We start from the raw sequence: 23,044 nt of genomic DNA on the forward strand, positions 1-23,044 counted from the left end.
TTTAGCCTCTTCTATTTTTCAACTGCCAGTCAAAGTCAAAGTCACATTGCGACTGACGGTCGGTCAGTCAGTCAGTAAGTCTTGGCTCCGAGCCTCATATGTGGCTCGTGACCAGATATTTATTACTGTTTGACAGTTACGGTCTTGTTTCTGTGGGGCGCCCTCTCTGACGAGAGGACGGGTCTGCCTTTTGTATATGCTGCNGACGAGAAAATGGGGCTGTCTCTCATGAATATGTTTGGCCTTTCGTCAAGTGTACATTTCGCATATACGTGTATAGCCTGTTACCGGAAATTCTTCCTTTTGCACTACACACAAATCCTCTGTCAGCACAGGCTTTACAGAGCTGATCATGCCTATCTTACGTAATTTATGCTACAACGGCAGCTTAGTCATTTGAATGGTTGTAAGCTTGACCACCGCCAAGTTTGAGCTTCTTATACCAGTTTCTATGTCTGGCTGCACCTTGTCCTATACCGNCCAGATATTTATTACTGTTTGACAGTTACGGTCTTGTTTCTGTGGGGCGCCCTCTCTGACGAGAGGACGGGTCTGCCTTTTGTATATGCTGCTGGTCCTTGCCAGGGCAGTCTTTCTCGGTCCGAGTCCTTTGGCACTCGCGACCATATTTTACTGTCTCAGATTTGAGACCTCCCTTTTCGTCGCCTCCTACGACTCGCAGGGTCACGGTGGAGGTATTCGACGCCGCCTCCACACGGGTGCAACTGCCAGTTATCCTAGAACCTCGTTATATAGCCTCGGCAAAGACCACACAGAAAATACCTCTTCTGTTGTCAGAATAGTTGCGTAACCTAGCAACTAGTTGTAGCATGGCCCACAGGGAATGCAGCTCCTGTTGTTATGTGGTTTTCTGGAATTGTTGAGTAACTTAGCAACTAGTTGTAGCATGGCTAACACAGAACATAACTCCTATTGTTTTGTACTTGCTGGAACGTGTATACCGAGTCGCTGCCTAACAACGATCATATTTCGTCACAATATTTAATACAAAAGATACATTTCTCGATGTAAATACAAAAGAAAATTTCCTGAAGATGGGAGTAGAGCCAGCTCTAGGAATGTGTATTTCAAACGTTTTTCAGAAAACGGATTATATGAAACACAATCAAGATGGATTGGCTCATCGCTTGTTACCTTTCCCTAATCCTCCATCTTGATTTTCTTTTGTTCTGTGCCACTCATCTCGTAAAGAAATCCTCAGTGAGGCCCTTTTCTTATTTCTTCAGCAACGGTAAACACCGCAGGGACATATGGAGGAAAAGGTCTCTGTCCCACGGCGACCTCCACTTCGAAGGGGAAGAAATTCTGTTATTGATTACACAGCGAGCTTCACTTCAGGCTGTACGTGTGGGCGCGCGCGTCGCAGCGGTGGAGGGGATCACAATGGGTTCTGTCGTGCGCAAGATAAACCGGAGAGTCGTTCTGTGTGCCTGCCTGCTCATATCAGCTGTGTGGTGTGTGCCGAATGTACGATAATAACACTAGTTGTGTTTCCTAATTGCAGGCTGCTCGCACCACGTGTGGCCTGATCTGCCCAGCAGTTCAGATGATGTATGGGCTGTATTCCATACAGACCTAAGCGCGATTCCTGTAACACAGTTCGTGCCTAGACTGAAGGAACACATACAAACGACATGTGAATGAAGATAACACGTAATAGTACACATAAGTTTTTTAATACAATTCATAATAATTGCTGTAGAAACGTTTGTTGTAATTTAGTAGAATCGTGGGGACAAATGTTTGTCATGGATATAAAACGCTAATTTGTAACCAAAGGAGAGTGAAGTGTTTTGATGCTGAAGCTAAATTACTTCTGGAGGAATCGTATTTAGAAAATTACGTAAGTGTTTTTTTATTTTTGAGTCATCTAGCTTGTTCAAATCAGAATGTTCATAAAGTAAGGAACATTACAAGAAAGGAAGATAACAGTAGTTTGAAGAATTCGTTACCCAAAAAGTGTTGAAAACTCTTGTACAAGAACCTCCTAACGCAGGGACAATGTACAAAACAGTGAGACATGGTGAGAACTCTCTTCAGTATACAATTCTTCCTCAGCAAGACGACGCTGCAGCCGTCACGGCAGCCAACATCAGCATCTATGGGCGCTCTAGCGCTGGTGTGCGTAGGAGAGCCAGACGCGGACGCAAGGCCACAATCCTCATCATGGCACTGATCCTTGCATGTGGCGTCGTTGGGGCAGCCGTCGTAGTACCCCTACTTGTTTCCCCAGACCTTGTCGCCATTCCATCGGCCTTCCAGCGTTTCAGCAGCCATAAGAATGGTCACCATCACGCTGGTCACCACAGTCACCATTCTGCATCGCTGCAGAAGAACATGACTTCCTCTACACATCAGAACACAACACTGTGGAGTGTTGAGCCGGAACTGGCTACGTCCGAAAACATAACGACACCTTCCACCCACAAGTTAGATCCAACTTCTACTAGTGTCAGTCCACCTTTATTGTCTGAGGAGGTTACCGTGACAACAAAGAGACCCGTGCAAGTGACCCTATCGCTGATTATGGAAGAACTAACGACCAAAGCTACTACTCAGCAACAGGCTCCTGTGGAGGTCGGAGGACTTCTGGAGGAAGATGGAGGTGCCAAAGAGCATGACCATGTCGGCGGCAGCAAGAAGAAGGCACTCGACGAAGACATGAGGAACAGCACAACCAGGATCCTCGTGTCTGCTACTACGGTCAAAGACAACAAGAGCGTGTCGGTGCTGGAAGTGACAACAGCGGCTGATCAGGACGTCGGCAGGTCAACGGAGCGCACAAAACATAGGTCTTGGCTGGAGCCACGCTGGCCCTTTGCTGACCCTTCGTCGTACTTCCAGTGGACAGTAAGTTCCTTCATTTTGTTTTAACATCATCACTTATTCAAATGCATATCATGAACCCACTGTATAAGTTCTTTGCCTGAAATCCATAAAAATCGACACGTGTCTTAATGTCTCATCTCTGCAACTTCATCACACTTTTCGATAGTCGTAAAGTTAATTTAATTTCACTTTGCATCGAATTAACATAATTCCCATTTCACATCTAGTCGTAATTAGAATTTATAAATTAAATCCAAACCAATTCATTGTACAAGAAAATAACAAGATACATAAAGCGTAGGCCAAGTTAAGGTCCACAACTCGTATACTGTATATATTTGGCGACGCTGTATCCATAGTGTGGGTAACTTTAAAGTTTTTACCTGTAGTGAGTGCGCATTAAGGCCAATGCGAACTTCTGCATACACTCCGTCTTGTTATTTCTTGAATATGGAGAGAGGTCACTGCGACCTCAGCTGGGAATACCAGGCCCTTCAAAGCCATAAGCAACAGTAGCCAGATTTTAGGAAAATGTGGTATCCGAAATAAAGAAAATGTCTTCTGATTTGTAAGATACGAATACAATACATCTGCTTTCACGTCGTCGTCCAATGAGGATAGCCGATCTTCCAAGATTTGAACCTACGAGTGTTCAGCATTACTCTGGGACGACCTGTCTTGTCATTATTCAGTTAAGTCCTATGTTCCGTCTGCAGCAGCATTTAAACATCTGTAAGAAAACAAATGCACACAGGAAATATGTAGATATATGAAGGGAAGTCGGGAAGTTAAGACATTTCAGTTAACGTCAAAAGTAATGTTTGAAGGAAGCGGCCTCCGTAATCTAGAGGTAACGTTCCCACTTCGTGACTCAAGGTACGCGGGTTCAAACCCGGCGGAGGTCGTGGAACTTTTAAGGGCGGAAAAATTCAGGGAACAAGTCCTCCGGGAGGGACTTTAAGCCGTGGGTCCCGTGTCGTAGCTTTACGGCACGTAAAAGAACCTCATGTCTCAAGGAGACTTCTGAGCAAAATTTGTAAGGACATTTCCCGCCCAACAATAGTCTCTAACGACTCTGGTAGATGGGGGGAGGCATCTAGATACCGCTGAGCCAGTAGAGGCCGAAATCGCTGGCTGAGTCGGGACTGATGGCACGCACCAGTACCGGTAGGGTATAGAGACTGGTAGAATATCACAGGGGGAATATCTGGTCTAAGTGCATGGGTAAACCCACCTTCTCCAATAACAACAACAACAATGTTTGAAGGATTAAAAATAGATGGCGTATATGAGCGTGTATATGGTTCCCGTGGCACGTGTAACTTGGCTGCTCTGTTAATAGAATTCACAAATAAAAGCAAGGATCTAAGAACTGATTTTGTGGTCGGAGGGTGTAATAACTCGATCTAATGAAATTTAAGGAACATTTTATTTCGATATGGCGATATATGGGTGAACCTAAGGAAATTTTACGAAAGTGCGGAAAGTGTCAGATGGTAAGTTAATAATGCTCGCTAAAATTTCATCCTAAATTATACTTAGTCATGAAACGAAATACTACAAGGGTCATTTTAGGTCCAACTGAAGACGATTATTTTCGGAACGGTCTCAATAGCGCAGAAACTACCCAGCACGGAGCAACAAACTCACAAACTATGTAAATTAGAGAGCTTACTGAGGAACTGATCCTCATTCTGCCAGCCAAGAACATTTCGACTTTATATAACCGAATTGTTAAATACAGCGTTCACCACAACATGTCACATGGTCCTCTCCTGAGCATGTTAAATCCAGTTCGAATCTCCACTTCCTGTTCTTGTGAGGTCACCTTCAACCTACTGTCATTATTTTGGAAGCAAAAATCGACTTGGTATGTACATGATGACATCTGAGCCCATATCAGCGGCGCACTTCTGAAATCTCTCCTATCAGTCTGTGAGCCTGCACGTGCATCCATCCTATCGTTGCTAGGCAATGGTTCGGTAAAGACATGTTTGGAGACATTTTCTATGCAGTCCGTGCCGTATGAAAGGAAAGTTGGCGATTAGTTGTTTTCAAAAATATATGAGGCTTAAATCTGACGGTGGTCAAGCTTACGACCATTCAAGTGACTAAGCCATCTACGCAAGACAGGCAAAGCTTTGACTGACAGATGAATTGTATGTAATGCAAAAGGAAGAATTTTCAGTAACACGATATATGTACGATACGTACACATTACGAAAGGTCAAGCATATTCATAAGAGACAACCCATCTTCTTATCAGAGAGATGTTACATAAGGACTACGACCGCAAGGGTTCAGTTGAAAAAAAAAATCCGGTCGTGAGTCTCTAGGGGCTTGACACGAAGATGAACTGATTTGGCAGTAAACCGCCAGTCGTAAAGTGACTTTGACATTGTTGTCTCCAGAACGTCTTGTTTACTGCTGAATGTGCACGCTGAGTAATGTAAGGATAACATTCCTCCTAAGTACAATCATCTGGACAACTGTAAGACTTTCAGAAAAAATTGTGCTGCAAACAAAATGCGTTTCAGTTTCCTCTGAAATTATACCTCCGATAAATTTTTGTCGAATTAGGTTCGAGATGCGTGCGCAAACGCTGGTAGGACTTCATGTATTGTAGCAGGATAATTGTGCAATATAAATGAAAAGCGAAATGGCTCGACATTTTTAGTAAAATCCCCAGTACCAAATTTCATGCAAATCCTCCAGAAATTCTCGATTTTCTTCATTCATACAAATGCACGGACGGAGTCAGAGAATTTAACAGAGACTCCGCGGGCTGAGAACGACCCGCAAAAGTTTGACTAGCTATTCTCTTACGGGAAAAACAAATCAAAAATATATTACCAAGGCATGGACCATTCTTTGCAGAGCTGTGCCCTGGGGAGAACATCTGGATACTACTAGCTCTAGTGCTCACAACCCAATCAACACATCCAGCATTTCAAAAATACAAAATACAGGTTTAAAGAAGCTCTTCTATATAATCGCTTTTCATAAAGATAACCGAAACTGACCACTGCAGGTTACTGCAGAAAGATCCACCTACCGGCAGTTACTACAGAGTGTTCAACCGTAGAGGAAACCTGACAGCAGCGTAGAGCGGATGGAACGTTTCTCCGCGACTGCTGTGCCCTTCCCCGCTAGCGAGAGTGCAGTCGTGTCGCTGATACCCTCACATCAGTTTCTGTACATGCACGCATTTATAAGAATACTGTAAAACAGGTGCTGAAAGTGACGCTGCTGCCAGGTTTCCTCTGTCATTGAACGCACTATATTATTGCTAATGTTACGCAGCACCATAGCAATTTCAATGTACAGAGAGATGTGAGGCATGGGATAATTAGATGAATGGAACACGCACACAATGAGGAACTTTGGATTGCGCAACCTTCACTTAACTACATTATGGTGATTAATGCTTTGAAGCATGGACATCATTCAGTTCCTAGTTTGCAGTATACACACTACATCACCATTACGAAGATCAATCTGCTAATGCTGTTTAAGGAAATAATCGCTGTTAGTCCTGATAATCATATGAACCTCATAAGCACTCTCCGTGAGAAAATTCAGAGTCTCTTTAATGTTAAAGCATGTGGTACATCTGACTAAAATTGTGCTACAAACGATTAAATAAACAAGGATGAAATAGCTGAGAAATAAACGGCAAACGGTGAAGCAAGAAATCTTGGTTGGTAAATATTAAAAGAAAGAAACCACTTCAGGGGTTTGGACGAAGATTGTAGAAAAATATTAGAACAGATTGTGGAAAAATAATATACGAGTGTGTGAACTGGGTTAAATTTTCTTGGCTTAGGATGAAATGGAGGCCGCGCCATCGCTCAAGCGGTTAGTCGCTGGCTTCCCACCGCGGCGGCCCGGGTTCGATCCAGGGTCTGGTCGAGTGGGATTTGTGGTGGACAAAGTTGCGCTGGGGCAGGTTTTCTCCGAGTACTTCGGTTTCGCCTGCCAATCTTCATTCCACCAATTGCTCCACAATCACCCTCAACTATCATCTGGGGCTGGTACAAAAGGCCAGAATTGGCTGCAGTACAAGGGACTTAGTCCCGCCCCACTAGCAATAAAAAAGATATGATGAAACGGCGGAATTTTGTGAACACGGTAAAGATTTATTGGGTTATATATAAATAGGACATTATGTTTTGTACAGTTCAATATCGCTGCTGAAGCACTAAGTTGTACCATCTGGTTAGTTACTTCCTTCCAACACCACATGCAGTTCCCTTATCCATAGGCGACCTGCTTAGTAGGTTTAACAACAAAAAGAAAACTACCTGTTACTTTCTAAAGTGAAACCTTCCAAATAATCAGTAAGGTATAAAGCAAAATTAGATAAAGCTTAATTAGATCAGAATTATGCCATGAATGGGCGATAAGCAAAATATCCTAAACGAAACAAAGAGTGCACTGACCTCTGCGTTCCCACTTCTTTAAAAACATAGAGCGGTACAAGTAAGTAAGTAAGTAAGTAAAGCTATCTCTGTAACAGGCGGCGGAGGCCCATAGGGTTGTGAGACGTTGAGGGTCCCACATTATCTAGACAATCGGCTCAAAGATGGCGGTAAGGTTGTCAGCGCTTTACTCCCCAGGAAAATTATTTAATTAATTCCTGGTACTCATTTCTGTCAGAGGCTGAGTCGACCCCAGGACCATAGTGCGGCAACATATAGCGGTAGAAAATAAAATTGAATCTGAATATTTATTGATTGTAAAACCACGTTTGTTGTGTTGATGGAAACCTTACCTTGCTATACATTTGTGACACAATAGGATGCACACTATGAAAAAATAATTTTTTTTTCTAGAACTGACGCTATGTAGTATAAATATCGGTTTGTTTGCATTTAATATTTAGAAGTTTCCTATATCCGATGTTATTCAGGTACTTTTACTGAAACATTTCGTATTAATTGCGTAATTATCATGCGAGTTGTATGATAAACCTTTTGGTCCTGTAACCGGAAGTTCTTGTGTATATTGCATCGGAAGGTTGGCCATCTCTAACTTGGCGTTTTGACGGTTGTTACTCAATCTAAGGAGATAGACGTGGGGGGGGGTGCTGTTGTGCTCTATGTTATGATATTACGGCAGAATTTTCGTAGCGAATCTGAGAGGAGCCATGACAATCAACTTCCGGGCCTAGAATCAAACTCAGAACTGCAACTGGGACAACATACTTCTCAGCGGTGTTGTCACGACGATAACATAACGCCGTGTTAGGTGTACACAAGATACACAGCGCCCAGCAGGGCTCAGGTTTGATCGAAAGTTTTGTAATATACACATGACGAACACTGCGACATGAGCATGACGATCGGGCGCGGGCACACCAAGGAAACTGACAAACGCAACGCAACCGCTTTTTCCGAGAAATGTTATCAGACTGAGTTGAATACGTGGAATTGAATGGAGCAGCACAAACTGAGGAAACGGCAATGCGATTGCAACGCGATTGCAACGCATCTCGTGGAAGACTAAGAAACTCAACTCCCAGGTAACTGAGGAAGGTAGTCTTCTCACAGTTGGGTTGCAGGGTACTTTCACAGTTTCACCTGTTCTAACGCGTTTCTGTGATTCATATGCTTTTTTAGATGGCATGAAAGGTTGATGAAGCTGCTACTTTTGTTTTTGTGCATTTAATTGAGCAAGAGCCTGGTATATATAACAAACGCCACCCAGACTATGCTAGGAGGGACAAAGTAGATTTGGCTTAAGAAAGAATTTCTCATGGGATGAAGGAGTCTGGATCCTGGTTAAGCTCTTTCGAAGCAATATAAGCACGTCGGTTTCAATTGTCACGGAAGACCGGCCGCACCCAGTGTTTTATTTTCCTTTTTCATCTCTTCTCACGCCGCCTCAACCTGTCTCAACCACCACCATATTATGATAGGATCAGTATTATTATCTTCCGTTTCAGAAGGTGAGTGCATGAAATTGAAAAAAGAACAATCATGTGACAAGTCGGACGAACATACCCTCTTAAGATGATGTGAGCAACTAATAAAACGTCTTCTTGTCTTCTGCCCTGAAGATGGAGGTGATACGTTCCTCCGATAAGTCGGTTAACACAATATCTACACGGAGCCACATCCCAGAAGACTTCGTTCGTCATAATCAAACATTAGTTTCCTCGGTGTGCGCCTGCTAATCTAGAAACAAGTTGCCTGTTTGAATTCGGTGGCGGTTCTCGGAAGGTGCGTTTGCTTTGTAGTTGCCAGTTTCTTTGGTGTACCCTCGCCCTTACCGACCATGTGACCCTTAATTTCAATAACAATATAACTACGGATACAGTATTGTTGAATATTCAGAAAATCTTTAACAATACGTGACACGATGTAAGATTTGAGGTTTTCACGGCGGTGACTATGAAGAACAACGGAAAATGTGAAGTAAGACACAGAAAATATAAGAGGCTCGAACTTTGCGGCTGTCAAGCGTCCAATCTTTCAACTGACTAGGTAGCCTTTGCAACATAAGCTACATAATTAGGGCATGATCTGCTATGCCAAGCCTGGTATATATTGTACATACATATATACTGGAATTACATTTATATCTGTAAATAGTATGTATCCACAAGGAACTCTTTGACAACTAGTGATCACGTAAAATGTCGACATGTAAAATTGTGAATACAGATAACATTGACTGCGGTAAATATGACTACGCTGGCGAGTGTCAGACAGACCCGTCATCTCGTCAGAGTTGTAACCCTACATGAAAAGAACCCGCAATTGTCTGACAGTAAGAAAAATCTGGTCTTTGGCCCCAGGTGCGTTTTGACACCAAGACAGACTCGAAGACTGACCGACGGCCGTAACGTAATTTTAACTTTCGATTTCGGTCAGACCCTCTGCTCTCGTCGAAGAGGAGGCCCCATTTCAAAATATGCAAAAGTCTCGAAAGAACAAAAATATGGTCATGGGTTCCAAAAGGGCCAAAATAGCACATTGAGACATAAAAACTACACTCACAAATCGTATCGCAGGGAACATTTCTAATATAACCGGATGTATCGTCATAAGCCACATCTAACACGGCAAATTATACATACACCCGTCCTTCGCATTGTAGGCGCATTCTGAAGCCCGCCAGTTGTCATAGGCATGAATAATAACATAACAGTCTTAATATGAAATATTTTAATGACGAATCTGAGTATCGTTTCTTCAAATTACGCCTAACAATTATTTAATACAAGTCAAAATTTTTAGGTTTTTGCTGTTTATCACCAATTCTGTTCAACTTGTACAGCGAATGCCTTACCAAGGAAGCTCTGGATGGGCTCGGTGACTTCAAAGTAGGAGGGCAAATTATTCAAACTGTGAAATATGCAGATGACCTTGTGTTAATGGCTAAGGAAGAAACTGTGCTACAGGGCATGATTGATAGACTAATTGAAATTGGAAGGTGCTATGGCATGGAAATGAATGTGGAGAAAACAAAAGTAATGAAAATTTCGAGACAACCAACCCCAGTCACAATAAAGATAGACCAAAAACAAGTGGAGAATGTGAAATGTTTTAAATATTTGGGTAGCTTGTTAACAGATGATGGAAGGTGTACTTGTGAAATTAAATCCAGGATTGCCATGGCAAAAGCTGCATTTAGCAAGAAGAAGAATCTTTTTACCAGCAAATTGGACTTAAATTTGAGGAAGAAACTAGTGAAATGCTACATTTGGAGCATAGCTCTGTATGGGGCTGAAACATGGACACTTAGGGCAGTAGATCAGAAACATCTGGAAAGTTTCGAAATGTGGTGTTGGAGAAGAATGGAGAAGATCAGTTGGACCGATTATGTGAGAAATGAAGAAGTGTTAATTAGAGTCAGTGAGCAGAGGAATATCCTACATGAAATAAGAAAACGGAAGGCTAATTGGATTGGTCATGTTTTACGCAGAAACTGCCTTCTAAAAGAAGCTATCGAAGGAAAGATAGATGGGCGGATAGAAGTGACAAGAAGACGAGGAAGAAGACGTAAGAAGATGCTGGATGACCTTGGGGACAGAAGAGGATACTGTCATTTGAAGGAGAAAGCTCTAGATCGCATTAAGTGGAGGAATTGTTTTGAAAGAGACTGTGGACCTGTCGTCTTGACAGATTACTGATGATGATGATGATATAAAATTGCGTGTTTATATGTTGTCCACGGCAAATATACATTTCCATCGAAATTGGGCCCAATCTCCAAACAAGACACTTAGAATAAGGAGTTTATTGTTCTATTCGTAAAAATCACCACCATATGATCATCATCAATTGATCAAACTATAAAGTGGTTTTACTGAAATAAATGACTGGTAGTTATTGGAGTGTTATCTGTGAATATTTCATAGGCAGTTGACGAAAAACGAGAATTGGAAAACGACAGTACACGTGTACAGCGTGACAGCTGTAGGGTTCTGCTAATTTTATTGATCTTGTCTCCTCATACGTTTTTATATTTTTAAACGTTTGCGCCTCTGGTACAGACATGTGAATATTACGCGTATTCCACCTGATGATGACTGTTTAGGGTCTAAACATGCAGTAGTGTGTATTTAGAAATAAAAATAAAGAATGTTTCTTAATGTACGTATAAATTTGTGTGACTGTTGATCCCAAAACCATATGTTGTCTATTCAGTAGGGGACTTGGCTACGACTGAATGACTGAGGAATCGGGTTTCGATTCCCGGCACAGGTCAAATAATTGTCTCTCCTCCACAGCATCCAGACCGGCTCTGGGGTCGCGGCAGCGGCATAAAGCTAACCACGTTCTTCCATCTCATAGCGTGGTGCTTAGTTAAGCATAGGGATAGCTGTGCCCCCATATTTTCACTTCATATGTAACTTCCTTGAGTATCGTGTTATTTCAATCCCTATGTATCTCCCTTTTTTATTATTGCTAGTGGGGTGGGACTAAGTCCCTATTATACCAGCCCCAGATGATAGGTGAGGGTGATTGTGGAGCAATTGGTGGAATGAAGATTGGCAGGGGAAACCGAAGTACTCAAAGAAAACCTGCCCCAGCGCCACTTTGTCCACCGCAAATCCCACTTGACCAGACCCGGGATCGAACCCGGGCCGCCGCGCTGGGAAGCCAGCGCCTAACCGCTTGAGCTGTGGCGCGGCCTATCTCTCCCTTAAGCGCAGAAGTAATGATCATGCATATCCAGTTACTGTAGTTCTGTTTAGCGTGGAAGCCACTCTACAAACGCGATCGCGGTGAACCATTGCCTAAACAGCGTATGAGCTCCATTTGCGATGTGGCAGTGTTCCAGAGCTCCAAATAACGTCACCACATTCAGTTTCCAATCGAATTTTAAGCGGAACGAGGAAATTTTCCACTAACTGGTAATTTATAATTCTTTTTAGCCTTTTTGTATAGATTTCTTACGAGAGTAGTCCTTATTGAGTTTATTTTCTTTCAGATTTCTCACTTCTTCGTATTATAATGTTGTTTGTTTCCTGGGCGGGATTTTGTGTGGATATAGACTTCAAAGAACACACTTCATGTAAACAGAATATTCAAATCTTATTCCAGTCTCCAAGAAAACATCGAAATTTGGAAACTGTTTTCATTTGTGGGTTCTTTAGCCACGCTTTCAGTAGCTGGACTATATAGCGTCGAATTAATGGATGATAGACGAGTGCCCGTGTGGAGGCTGGGTCGAAAACCTCCACCGTAGCCCTGTGATTCGGAGGCGACGAAAAGGAGACTCAATTCGTGGGGGTATAACCGAGCCACCCTGTCCCTGGGAGATATAAATATGGGGACCTCACCCTCAAGTTTCGGGGAATATCGAATCTGAGACAGCAAAATACGGTCATGAATCCCTCGACACTCGAACTTGTAAATGACTGCGTTGGCGAGGACCAGCAGTAACTGTAGACGATAGATCCATTCTCTCGTCAGAGAGGATGTTACATAAGGATTATAACCGCAAGTTTTCAGCTGAAAAATAAATATTTTGGTAGTGGGTCTCAAGAGGCTTGACGCCAAGACGAACTGATTGGCGGTAAACCTCAGTTGTAAAGTGACTTTGACTCTGACTCTGACTCTGACTCTGATAGATGAGTGATCATGAGAAGGCTTTGGAAGGAAGCTGCTGTGACCAAATCAAGGTATTAACCAGATATTTTCCAGGAGGAACTGAGATAAACAACGAAAACTCTCAGAACGTCCGATGTCCCGGTCTAGATTCAAACCGAGAATCTCCCCAATACGAGTCAAGAACGATACCGAACTGTACAACTTTACCTTACCTTTTATTTTAAGAAAACCCTGTTGCTGATCAATATTTTTATTTGAAATCTCACAAAAATTTCTTGTTTAGTTTCGCGTAATTGAAGAATGCAAAAAGAGGAAATATTTCGAGAAAAATTGTATGCAGTTTGTTACATTGCCTACAGAGTCCTGCGTCTGACTGCAAACGCTGTAAGCAAGTACAGCCGATTAGGTGCCATGGTTACCGGAAATAATAAAATCAATGTCAGATTTTTAGCTGCATTAAAACAGGAGACGAATCTGGACAGACACTGTAAGATATTCAGTTAGGTGTGAAAATTACAGTATGGAAATGAAGATTACTTCTGAAACAGGAAGAGTAGACTACTGCGCTCCAGCTGCGTTACTCACACGTGACTTCAGCCGAGTTCTCTGCTGTTTGCATCCACCAATAGCCTTGATATTCATTTATTGCAGAAAAATCTCTTTTTGGTAAAGTTACTCAGTACGGGGAACTCTGTCGCAATGAATTGTATCATTGACGAAGCTAGTCAGCTGTGCAGATACCATACAGGGGCCTACAATCCTTTCATTTTCTTAAATGTACAATATTTTGTACCTGCAGATTCGTTCAAATTAAGCTACAAATTATCGTGAAACCTTAACCGTATGTATTGTCAGTAAAGAAAAAGAAAAGATATCCCTGTAACAGTCCGTGGAGGCCCATAGGGTTGTGAGACGTCGAGACACCCATATTTTCTCGACAGTCGCATCATAGATTTCGGTGAGGTCAGCCTTATGCGCCGGCCGCCCTTTAACTCCAGGAAGATTCCTGGTACTCATTTCTGTTAATCTGAGTAGCACACAGGAAATTTTTTTTATTGCTAGTGGGGTGGTGGCCACTTCTGTCCTATTGTACCAGCCCCAGCTGATAGGTGAGGGTGGTTGTGGAGAAATTGGTGGAATGAATATTGGTAGGGGAAACCGAAGTACTCGGAGAAAACCTGCTCCAGCGTAACTTTGCCCACCATAAATCCCACTTGACCACACAAGGGCCGCCACGGTGGGAAGCCAGCGACTAACCGCTTGAGCTATGGCGTGGCCTTGCCCTCAGGTCATAGTGCGGCTGCAAGGACCGGGTAAAATGAAAAATCCAATGACAGCGGGAAAAATACCCTCAACCTTTCAGTTTGCAACTTGGTCGTGTACTGTCAGCATTTGTGAGAAGTATAATAAAGACTGATTTGATCTTCATATAAAGTAAAGACGAACTAATAACGATTAAAATGAAACTTGATTGACAATTTTATTATGGAGCATCAATTTCCAATTCTACTAGACACTTCTGAGGAAGGACAAATACATTTCATGCATATAACGTAAAGAGTGTACATATTTTTAGTATATGTGTAGAGAATTCCAAGGAAAAATAAAACAAAACTAGTAAAAAGTAAAACTATCCCTGTACCAGGCCGTGGAGGGCCATAGGCTTGTGAGACGTCGAGGGTCCCATATTATCTAGAAAATCGGCTCAAAGATGGCGGTAAGGTTGTCGGCCTTACGCGCCAGCCGCCCTTTACCCCCAAGAAAATTATTTAATTAATTCCTGGTACTCATTTATCTTAGAGGCTGAGTGAACCCTAGGGCCATAGTGCGGCTGGAATGATTAGGTCAACTGAAAAATAATCCAATGACCTCATCTGGATTTGAACAGACGACCTTCCAGCTTGTAGCACAGCCCCTCAACCAACTACGCTACCGCGTGGCCCAAACAAGAATTGGTAGCACAGAAATTACTCCAGACTGTGACTTCAGCCTGTATTCTTAATACAGATTAAGTGACCCCATGAATAGTCACTCAACTGGCCACGAAATTATCTCACTTTCGTGAGACGAGAAAATTCGTTACCACATGCAAAGATGGCGCCACTGGGGCCTATCCTAAGCTAAACGAATTCGGCATACATCCTGTTCTCTAAGATCAGTTTCAACAGAATTCTCCCAAATACGCCTAGCTCCCTACTGAGTATGCTTTTAAACTGCCGATGGTGGCAGAGTGTATTTCCGAAACGGTATGCGCAGCATGCAACTGGGATTTCAGGGAAAAATATGCATACATAATATTTTGCTAGGAAATGTACTGAAAATTACTATTTTTAGTATTAAAATTATGAGATGAGATGAAAATATTGACATGCATCTTCTGAGATATAACGTCGCGTATTACGTTGAAAGTCGAGAGACTTTTCGAAGCAATATTTCGCCCACATTTGCAGGCTTAAAACATAAGGAAAAAATCTCTGCTCGCTATCTGCTTCATGTTGGTCTTGTGCTTGGCTTCTTGTTGAATCCTGGAAATGTAGGCGATATTTTACCCCGAAACGTCGGTTGATTTTCAACGGACTACACAACATTATATCCAAAAAGTTTGTGGCTCTTCATAACTACAGCTTGGAGAACCTAAAATCGTACCTAAAAGAATAAATTGGCCAGAATTTTAACTTTGGTGGGATTCGTGCAGTTAGTCCAGGGTCACTGCATAACTGATGTAAATGTACCTACAACGATCTCACAGGCCAGATAACCACTGGCCTCTGTTTGGATATGGACCCACCGGTGCTTGATAACACGAGAACAGTAAATGAACGACATGAAGGGTGGACACCAGCTTCAGTAGCATCCACAGGCGCTATGAATTTGGAACCAGGGGTAATAGCCAGGAGTTGTAACGCGCACTGGGCTGTGCAGATAACATGCGCTTTGCGAAATGAAACCTAGAATGTACTGCAGTCAAACTGTACACTCAGGGAACATAACACTGCAATTAGTACTGTTTTACTCAACAGTACCTTGACTCACGCAAGACAGAAATTACAATAAATTATCATTAAAAGTTTATCTCGCGTTCAGGGGTCGAACTGGACATGCTTATTCAGCTGTGGCAATGAAAATTTTGTTGCATGGACTACCGAAACCCCCGTTCTTTGCCCGTTGTTACATATAATATTCCTCACTGATGACACAAGATATTTATTGCGACGGCCTTATGAATCTTCTGTATCTTCAAGAACCGGGTACTTCAGTCACCATAGCGATTGGCTACGGGTATGGTTAAGAGATTTTTCTCTTCTCCACTAAGCCCAGACCAGCCCTGGGGCCCAACCAACCTCTTATCAAGTGGTTACCGGCGTTAAGGCGGCCGAGGCATGAATCTGACCAGTTAGCTCCATCTAGTGTCGAGGTCAAGAAAAGTGGAGCTACAAGGTGTGGCAATAAAGAAACCGGATTCATGCTCTAACCCTTTATTAAAAAAAAATCAGACAGTCGAAATGTTATCCCCTTCAATGTAGTCCCCTCCCCGATCCCTACACCGCTCCATGCGAATTTTCCACTGTTGGAAGCAGTGCTGCAGGTCATCTTGTGTTATGCTCTTCAAGAGTTGCGTCGCTTTTGCTTTCACTGCATCCACGGACTCGAACCTGGTCCCTTTCAGCGCAGACTTGATTTTTGGGAAGAGAAAAAAGTCGCACGGTGCTAGGTCCGGAGAATACGGTGGATGTTCCATCACTGGAATGTTGTTTTTTGCCAAATACCTCTTCACAGATAGCGCGTTGTGTGCTGGCGCGTTGTCGTGATGAAGAACCCATGAGGCATTCTTCCACATGTCTGGTCTCCTTCGTCGCACACGTTCACGGAGGTACGTCAAAACATTTTTATAATAAACCTGATTGACAGTCTGACCTTCAGGCACCCAATCAATGTAGATTACCCCCCGGATATCGAAAAAAACAATCATCATTGCTTTGAATTTGGACTTGCTCATGCGCGCTTTCTTCTTCCTAGGGGATTTGGGGCTCTTCCAATGCATGGATTGTCGCTTAGTCTCTGGATCATATTGAAGAATCCAAGTTTCGTCACACGTAATTACGTTTTGGAAGAAATCAGGATCATTTTCAATGTTTTCAAGAGTGTCAACACAGCAATTCACTCGATGTTCCTTTTGCTGGGGGGTAAGGATTTTTGGCACCACTTTAGCACACACCTTTTTCATGCCCAGATCGTCGTGCAAAATCTGTCTAACACTTTCCTTATTGATGTTCGTAAGTTCAGAAATTGCTCGAATGCTCAGTCGACGATCTCTTCGAACAATTCTAGCGACCTTCTCCACATTCTCTGGAGTTTTCGCAGTGGGAGGACGGCCCGATTTTGGATCGTTCCCGACGTTTTTCCTACCCTCCATAAACTTCTTAAACCACTCGAAAACTTGCGTGCGAGATAGACACTGATCACCATATACTTCTGTCAACAAATTGTAAGTTTCAGTGGCAGATTTTCCAAGTTTTGTGAGGAATTTGATGTTAGCACGTTGTTCTGCATTAGCACTCAGCATTATTCCGACGGAGCTCAGAAACACGATCCGCTTCTAACAATGGTCGCGGCCAGACTAACCGATGCACGTGAATGAAACTTTGTGTGACGGTAGAGGGAAGTCCAAGGGTCAATGCCCTACCCTCCTCTTCGTCAATGACGTGGCCGGAAATGAGTCATAAAAGTAATCCGGTTTCTTTATTGCCACACCACCATTGCCACGTCTTCATGGCACAGTGCTTAACTAAGTAAGCGCCGGTTCAACTTCAACTTTACCCTTCATGACTCTTCAACTTCCTCCGATATAAACGTAAGTTGTTGGATCTGAGTTCCTCACGGCGGTGACCTATGAGGAGTGCGATTGCAGTGTCCGTTGGTTCGGATTAGAAATTCACAATCGTTTCGGAGAAACATATAGCGTCAGTCTTCACTGTGAAAGAATAATCTAACCCATAAATCAGCAAGAACCAAATGAGAAGTGGAACTATGTATTAAAATCAGATTTGTTTCACCCGTTAATAATGCAGTTCTGCATTAACATATGGCTTGCAGCATACATCAAACCGTAAATGTGTATAAGATCTTCTGTGTAAGAAGGAACTAAGAGGTATATACTATTATATTTTTGATTACAGTGCGAAATAATAGTATATACCAAATGCACACGCATAGGCAAATTCTGCAGTGTCCAGCGGCCGATTTAAACTTCGTGGGGCCATAGGCGGAAGGACATTCTGGGGTCATATATTTTGTTGTTGAAATGAACTTAACAATTGTGAAAATATTTTATCAAACCGCTACAAGAATATGAGAGTACATTCATAGGAAAATACGAAAATCCTAAAATTAGCAACCCTTACTCAAACCGAATAAATAAACCAAGAATGTTTCCTTAATTGAGAATTGCTGATTAAGTCTAATTTCGGAGGGTTGAGGTTTTTACAGCGATGGTTACGAGGTATACTATTTCTATTTCCTTCCTATTTCCTATATAATTTAAGTTTTCGACCAGTTGATTACTCGGCTTGCCACCTGCTTACACGCTGGCTTATTCGGCCCTGAAAATGGAGGGGATATGTTCCTCCGAAAAGTTGGGTGACTTTCAACGGACAACTCTGCGGTACATCCTAGAAGATAGTACTCTTCAAGTCTAAATTTATCTCATTCTCTAAACTCACATTGTGCTGAGTACTGAGGAAGGAACAAGAACATTTTGCACTTCCTACAACTCACTCACTCACTCACTGAGCTGAGCCCTTCTTGAGGAGCCGCCAATTCTACAGCTACTCAAGAACTTCCAAGCATTTTATGGAACCCGAAGGTTCATTACTGTGTTCATAAGAGCCCTCCACTGGTCCCTATCCTGAGCCAGATCAATCCAGTCCATACCACCGCATTCTATCTATCTAAGATCCATTTTAATATTATCCATCCACATACGTCTTGGTCTTCCCAGTGATCTCTTTCATTCTGGCTTTCCCACCAATATCCTATATGCATTCCTTGTATGCCCCATACGTGCTACATGCCCTGTCCACCTCATCCTCCTTGACTTGATCATTCGTCTTACTTAATTCAACCGTTAAAAATACTCACGTTAGACTTGCTCATCAATGTATTGTTGGAAAGGCAATATCACGGAAGCGAACAGCTTTTAATTTTCTTTCTTCTATGTTCTTTCCCTTTATTTTTAGTCCAAGATTTCTCTGCGCTTTACCTTTGTTACCGGAATACAGTAAGGGACTGTGGCTTGGGCAGAGGTGAGCATGCGCGATGGCAAGTATGACAAGGGGAGGGGGACGAAACATTACCGAGCGTTGGAACACAGAACAAGTAGCCAACTTTATGGTCATCCGAGCAGAAACTGATGCAAACTTAATTTGTTTTCGGCTCAAAGTCGGCGGCAAAATCTCTTGGTCTGATTATCTTCCTTCGATATTTCCTTCTTTCAGAAAAAGGTGAATTCGTGTGCTTCTTCAAATTGTTCTTACTAGGACCTCTACAGGCGTGAGCTAGCTATGTACAATACAATATTGCTCAGTAACTCACTGTGAAATCAGAGCGAGTTCATAATTTGTTTTTGCTCTTAAGAACAAATGGGGCAGCGGTAGCGTAGGTGGTTGAGGCACTATGTTACTAGCCGGGAAGGTCGCGGAGTCGATTCCCGATGTGGTCATTTGATTTTCTCAATTTATCTAATCTTTCCAGCCGCAAGTATGTCCCTGGGACCGACTTAGCCTCTAACAGAAATGAGTACAAGGAATCTACCTGGGGGTAAAGGGCGGTCGGAGCGCAAGGATGATAACTTTACCGCCATCTGTGAGCCGATTGTCTAGAAAATGTGGGACCCTCAAAATCTCACAACCCTATGGGCCCCCATTGCCTGCTACCGGGACAGTTTTCCTTTTTTCTTTAATTTATTTTAAGAATAAATGGCGTTTTTCTCGTTAAACATCATTCTCCGACACACACACACACAGACACTTCATGAGTTTAGTTCGCAAGCGAACTATACCGACCGAGCGACCGCCACTTGTCGGCGAAGTTAGTGCCAACTTAGCGGATCTAGGGTGTCGCGTGGTCAACGCAACGAATCCCTACGGCCGTTAATTTGTTTTCTAGACCGGGGCCGCTCTTTCCTTGAAATAGCTCCTCAATTATTATCACGAGGCTGAGTGGACCCCATTCCAGACCCACTACTTCTCAGAAAATCTGGTAGCTCCCGGACCTCTGCATCTGTACCCAGGATCACTGACCACTAGACCACAGAGGTGGTCACCATTCTGCGACTGATATTTTTACGTAAAAAGAAATAAGGATTGTTTTCTTGGAAGTAGAGACCGAATTTGCAGATATACTTGTAATGTATAGATTCACGTGCTCTTGTGAACACGGCAATAAATTCTCTGGGTCCATCAAGGGCGCGAAATTTCTTAGCAACATAATCGACTATAAGTTTCCCAAATAATCTGGTCTATGGACTTAATACAAGAAATCTATTTAAATTGTCGAAATTATAAAGTTAATTGATATCCTTTTCTGCTTTCCACACAAAAGCTCACCATTGAATTACGCCCCGAGCAGGCAGAATCACGTCTCACCTTTCCAGATTCACCTTAATTTTAACTTTCGGGTGACCATCCTGACGTTTTCGTTGATTTTTCTGAGTTCACGCTGGAAAACGCTGACATAGAATCTTAAAATAGGCCAAAATCACTTCTTTCTTCGTCCTTCCGAATACGTTATGTTCTGCTCCATCGCCTGTTGCCACGTTACCAATGAAATATAAGAAGCTGCTTCAATTAACCGAAACGTCAGTAGCTATTATCCTCACATTTAGTGCAGATGCTTCAAATGATCTCTTCCTTTCAATATTCAAACCAACATCTCGTATGCATTGCCCTCACTCCACATGGAAGTTATCTGCCACAACAACGTAACTTTTTTGACTTAATCCCTTACAGTCAAGTGGCTCTATATGCGCCACCTGCTTTAACATACAAAAACTCTGCATTCTCCCCACACAGTGTGTTTTGTCTGTTTCTTATGATTCTCACAGTAAGCTGTGGCTTTTTACACAAGTAGCGTTAACCCTCCGGTTTTGTAGCGGAAGCGTCACGTCTTTCCTGTTATGTACGAACTTAATATTAATATTGGGCCGCGCCACAGTTCAACCGGTTAGTCGCTGGCTTCCCACAGCGGCGGCCCGGGTTCGATCCCGGGTCTGGTCAAGTGAGATTTGTGGTGGACAAAGTGGCGCTGGGGCAGGTTTTCTCCGAGTACTTCGGTTTCCCGTGCCAATCTTCATTCCACAATCACCCTCACCTATCAACTGGGGCTGGTACAATAGGCCAGAAGTGGCCGCAGTACAAGGAACTTAGTCCCACACCACTAGCAATAAAAAACCTTTAGTAAATCAATCGTAAGTTATAATATGTTACTATTAAAGCACGTAAATTATTACAGATCGAGCCAGTCATTACGGAAGAATATATATAAATAAGATCATTAGTCCTCAAGAAGGTTGAGCGTGTTAATAATTGCGCATTGCCATGTCACAACAAATTCGTAACAGAAGTATTTGAGAAGGCTAGCGAGCTATACTGCAGCTCAAGACACGAAGCCGATTAAATTAATTTTTAATAAATTCTAAAATTAAATTCAACTTTAGTTTAATTGGTAAATTTAATATGAGGCATTATCCCTAAACAGTATTTAATTGAACATGAGTGTAGCGACTTCATGGCCTATGTATATAAATAGGAATATGGGGATTTCGTGTTGAAATTCAGTAATTAATGATGTGTAACTGGGAACACCTGATGATGACACTTTATGCATCGGAACATGTAGTGCATCCCAAGTGTAACCCAAATCAATAAAAATGTTTTTGCGTTAATGGAGAAATTTGTATTATTATTTGTTCTTATGCAAACGGGATGAAAACTATAAAAATACTTTATTATTTATTCAAAGCTCAAAAATTGTTTCGAGTCTTATATAAAATATATTTTAATTAACTATATATTTGTATACATATTAATCTGTATATTCAGGTGCGAGGAAGCTTCATTTAACTATTATCGAAAAAAGAGACTTCGATAATCTTCGTGTGTACTCGGAAAATCATTACTGACTGTCCCGTCACCCTCGTGTACGTTGGAAAAACCACGGTTTGATCCTCTAATATAAGGTTAAGGAATCCATGCACAGCACAACAATTCTTGTTTAATTACATCGAAAACTGTAAGACTTAAGGGAAAGTATATATTTGGAATAAAAAATATGCTTCGTTCTTTAAAATAAAATTTTCCCCGAAACTCTTTTCGCAACCATAAATATTTATGGAATTATGCTAGATATACACGTAGAAACGCACGAGGGCCTCAAATGTTTTCAGTTTTTCTTATCGTTTTTAACTAAAATTATAACATCGACAAATTTTTGTAAGATTTTTTCAACGTAAAATTTCTTGAAAATCCATTCACCGGTTTTCGTGTTGTTCCATGTAGACACACGGACAGACGGACGGTGCTCCGTTAGGTTGAAAACACGCATAAAAGCGAGCCGTACACTGTGTATTTACTGACGATCAGCTTGCAACACAAAATCTGTATAACGACTGAATGAAAAGACTGCTGAGGACGCATATGACATATCTTGGGACTAACTGCAGTGCATTTTGCCGCTCTGAACACTGCATTTTGACAAGTTTCTTACTCCAAGGGCAATACCTTCTTCAGAGAATTGTCATTATAGTATACTCATACCAATTCTGATACTTTTACTCTCTTCTTTCATCAAATAAAAGAATTGTTGTAAGATGGAGCCCTTAAGTGTCAAGGGAATATGCTTTAAATAGATGTGGTTATAAATAAGGTCGAGTGTCGCGTGTTTTAGTATACTACGGCAATGTAACGGTGTTCTTATTAAACAGAAGGAAAGCGAGGGAAGCTAGAGTAATCCCCAAGCGTCGGCACGATATGTCGGAAGGAACAAGGACACACAGAGCAACAGTGGCCTATGTGACACACACGTCAGGAATAAAATCATTTTCTCTCCAACATATACAACCAGGTATCTGA

The 23,044-nt window shown here is 42.2% G+C and overlaps 1 protein-coding gene and 1 long non-coding RNA gene across 4 annotated transcripts in view; one reads left to right on the forward strand and one right to left on the reverse strand.

Annotated features, from left to right (window-relative positions):
• Positions 1 to 23,044, reverse strand: part of LOC111864933 — a 117,262-nt gene that overhangs the window by 7,782 nt on the left and 86,436 nt on the right. For 2 of the 3 annotated variants that reach the window (XR_002842873.2, XR_004513069.1), the window contains exon 3: positions 3,234 to 3,580. This is a non-coding gene — a long non-coding RNA (uncharacterized LOC111864933). Of the gene's footprint in view, positions 1 to 2,975; positions 3,581 to 23,044 lie in introns of those variants that run through there. The other variant, XR_004513070.1, reaches the window with a different exon arrangement.
• The window catches only part of LOC111864931, a 91,738-nt gene continuing 69,947 nt past the window's right edge, over positions 1,254 to 23,044 (forward strand). The window contains exon 1 of the mRNA XM_023852561.2: positions 1,254 to 2,871. Coding sequence (XP_023708329.1) covers positions 2,023 to 2,871 — 849 coding nt within the window. The 5' untranslated portion in view covers positions 1,254 to 2,022. The remainder of the gene's footprint in view (positions 2,872 to 23,044) is intronic.

The sequence above is a fragment of the Cryptotermes secundus genome, unplaced genomic scaffold, assembly GCF_002891405.2.
Source record: "Cryptotermes secundus unplaced genomic scaffold, Csec_1.0 scaffold62, whole genome shotgun sequence".
NCBI lineage: Eukaryota > Metazoa > Arthropoda > Insecta > Blattodea > Kalotermitidae > Cryptotermes > Cryptotermes secundus.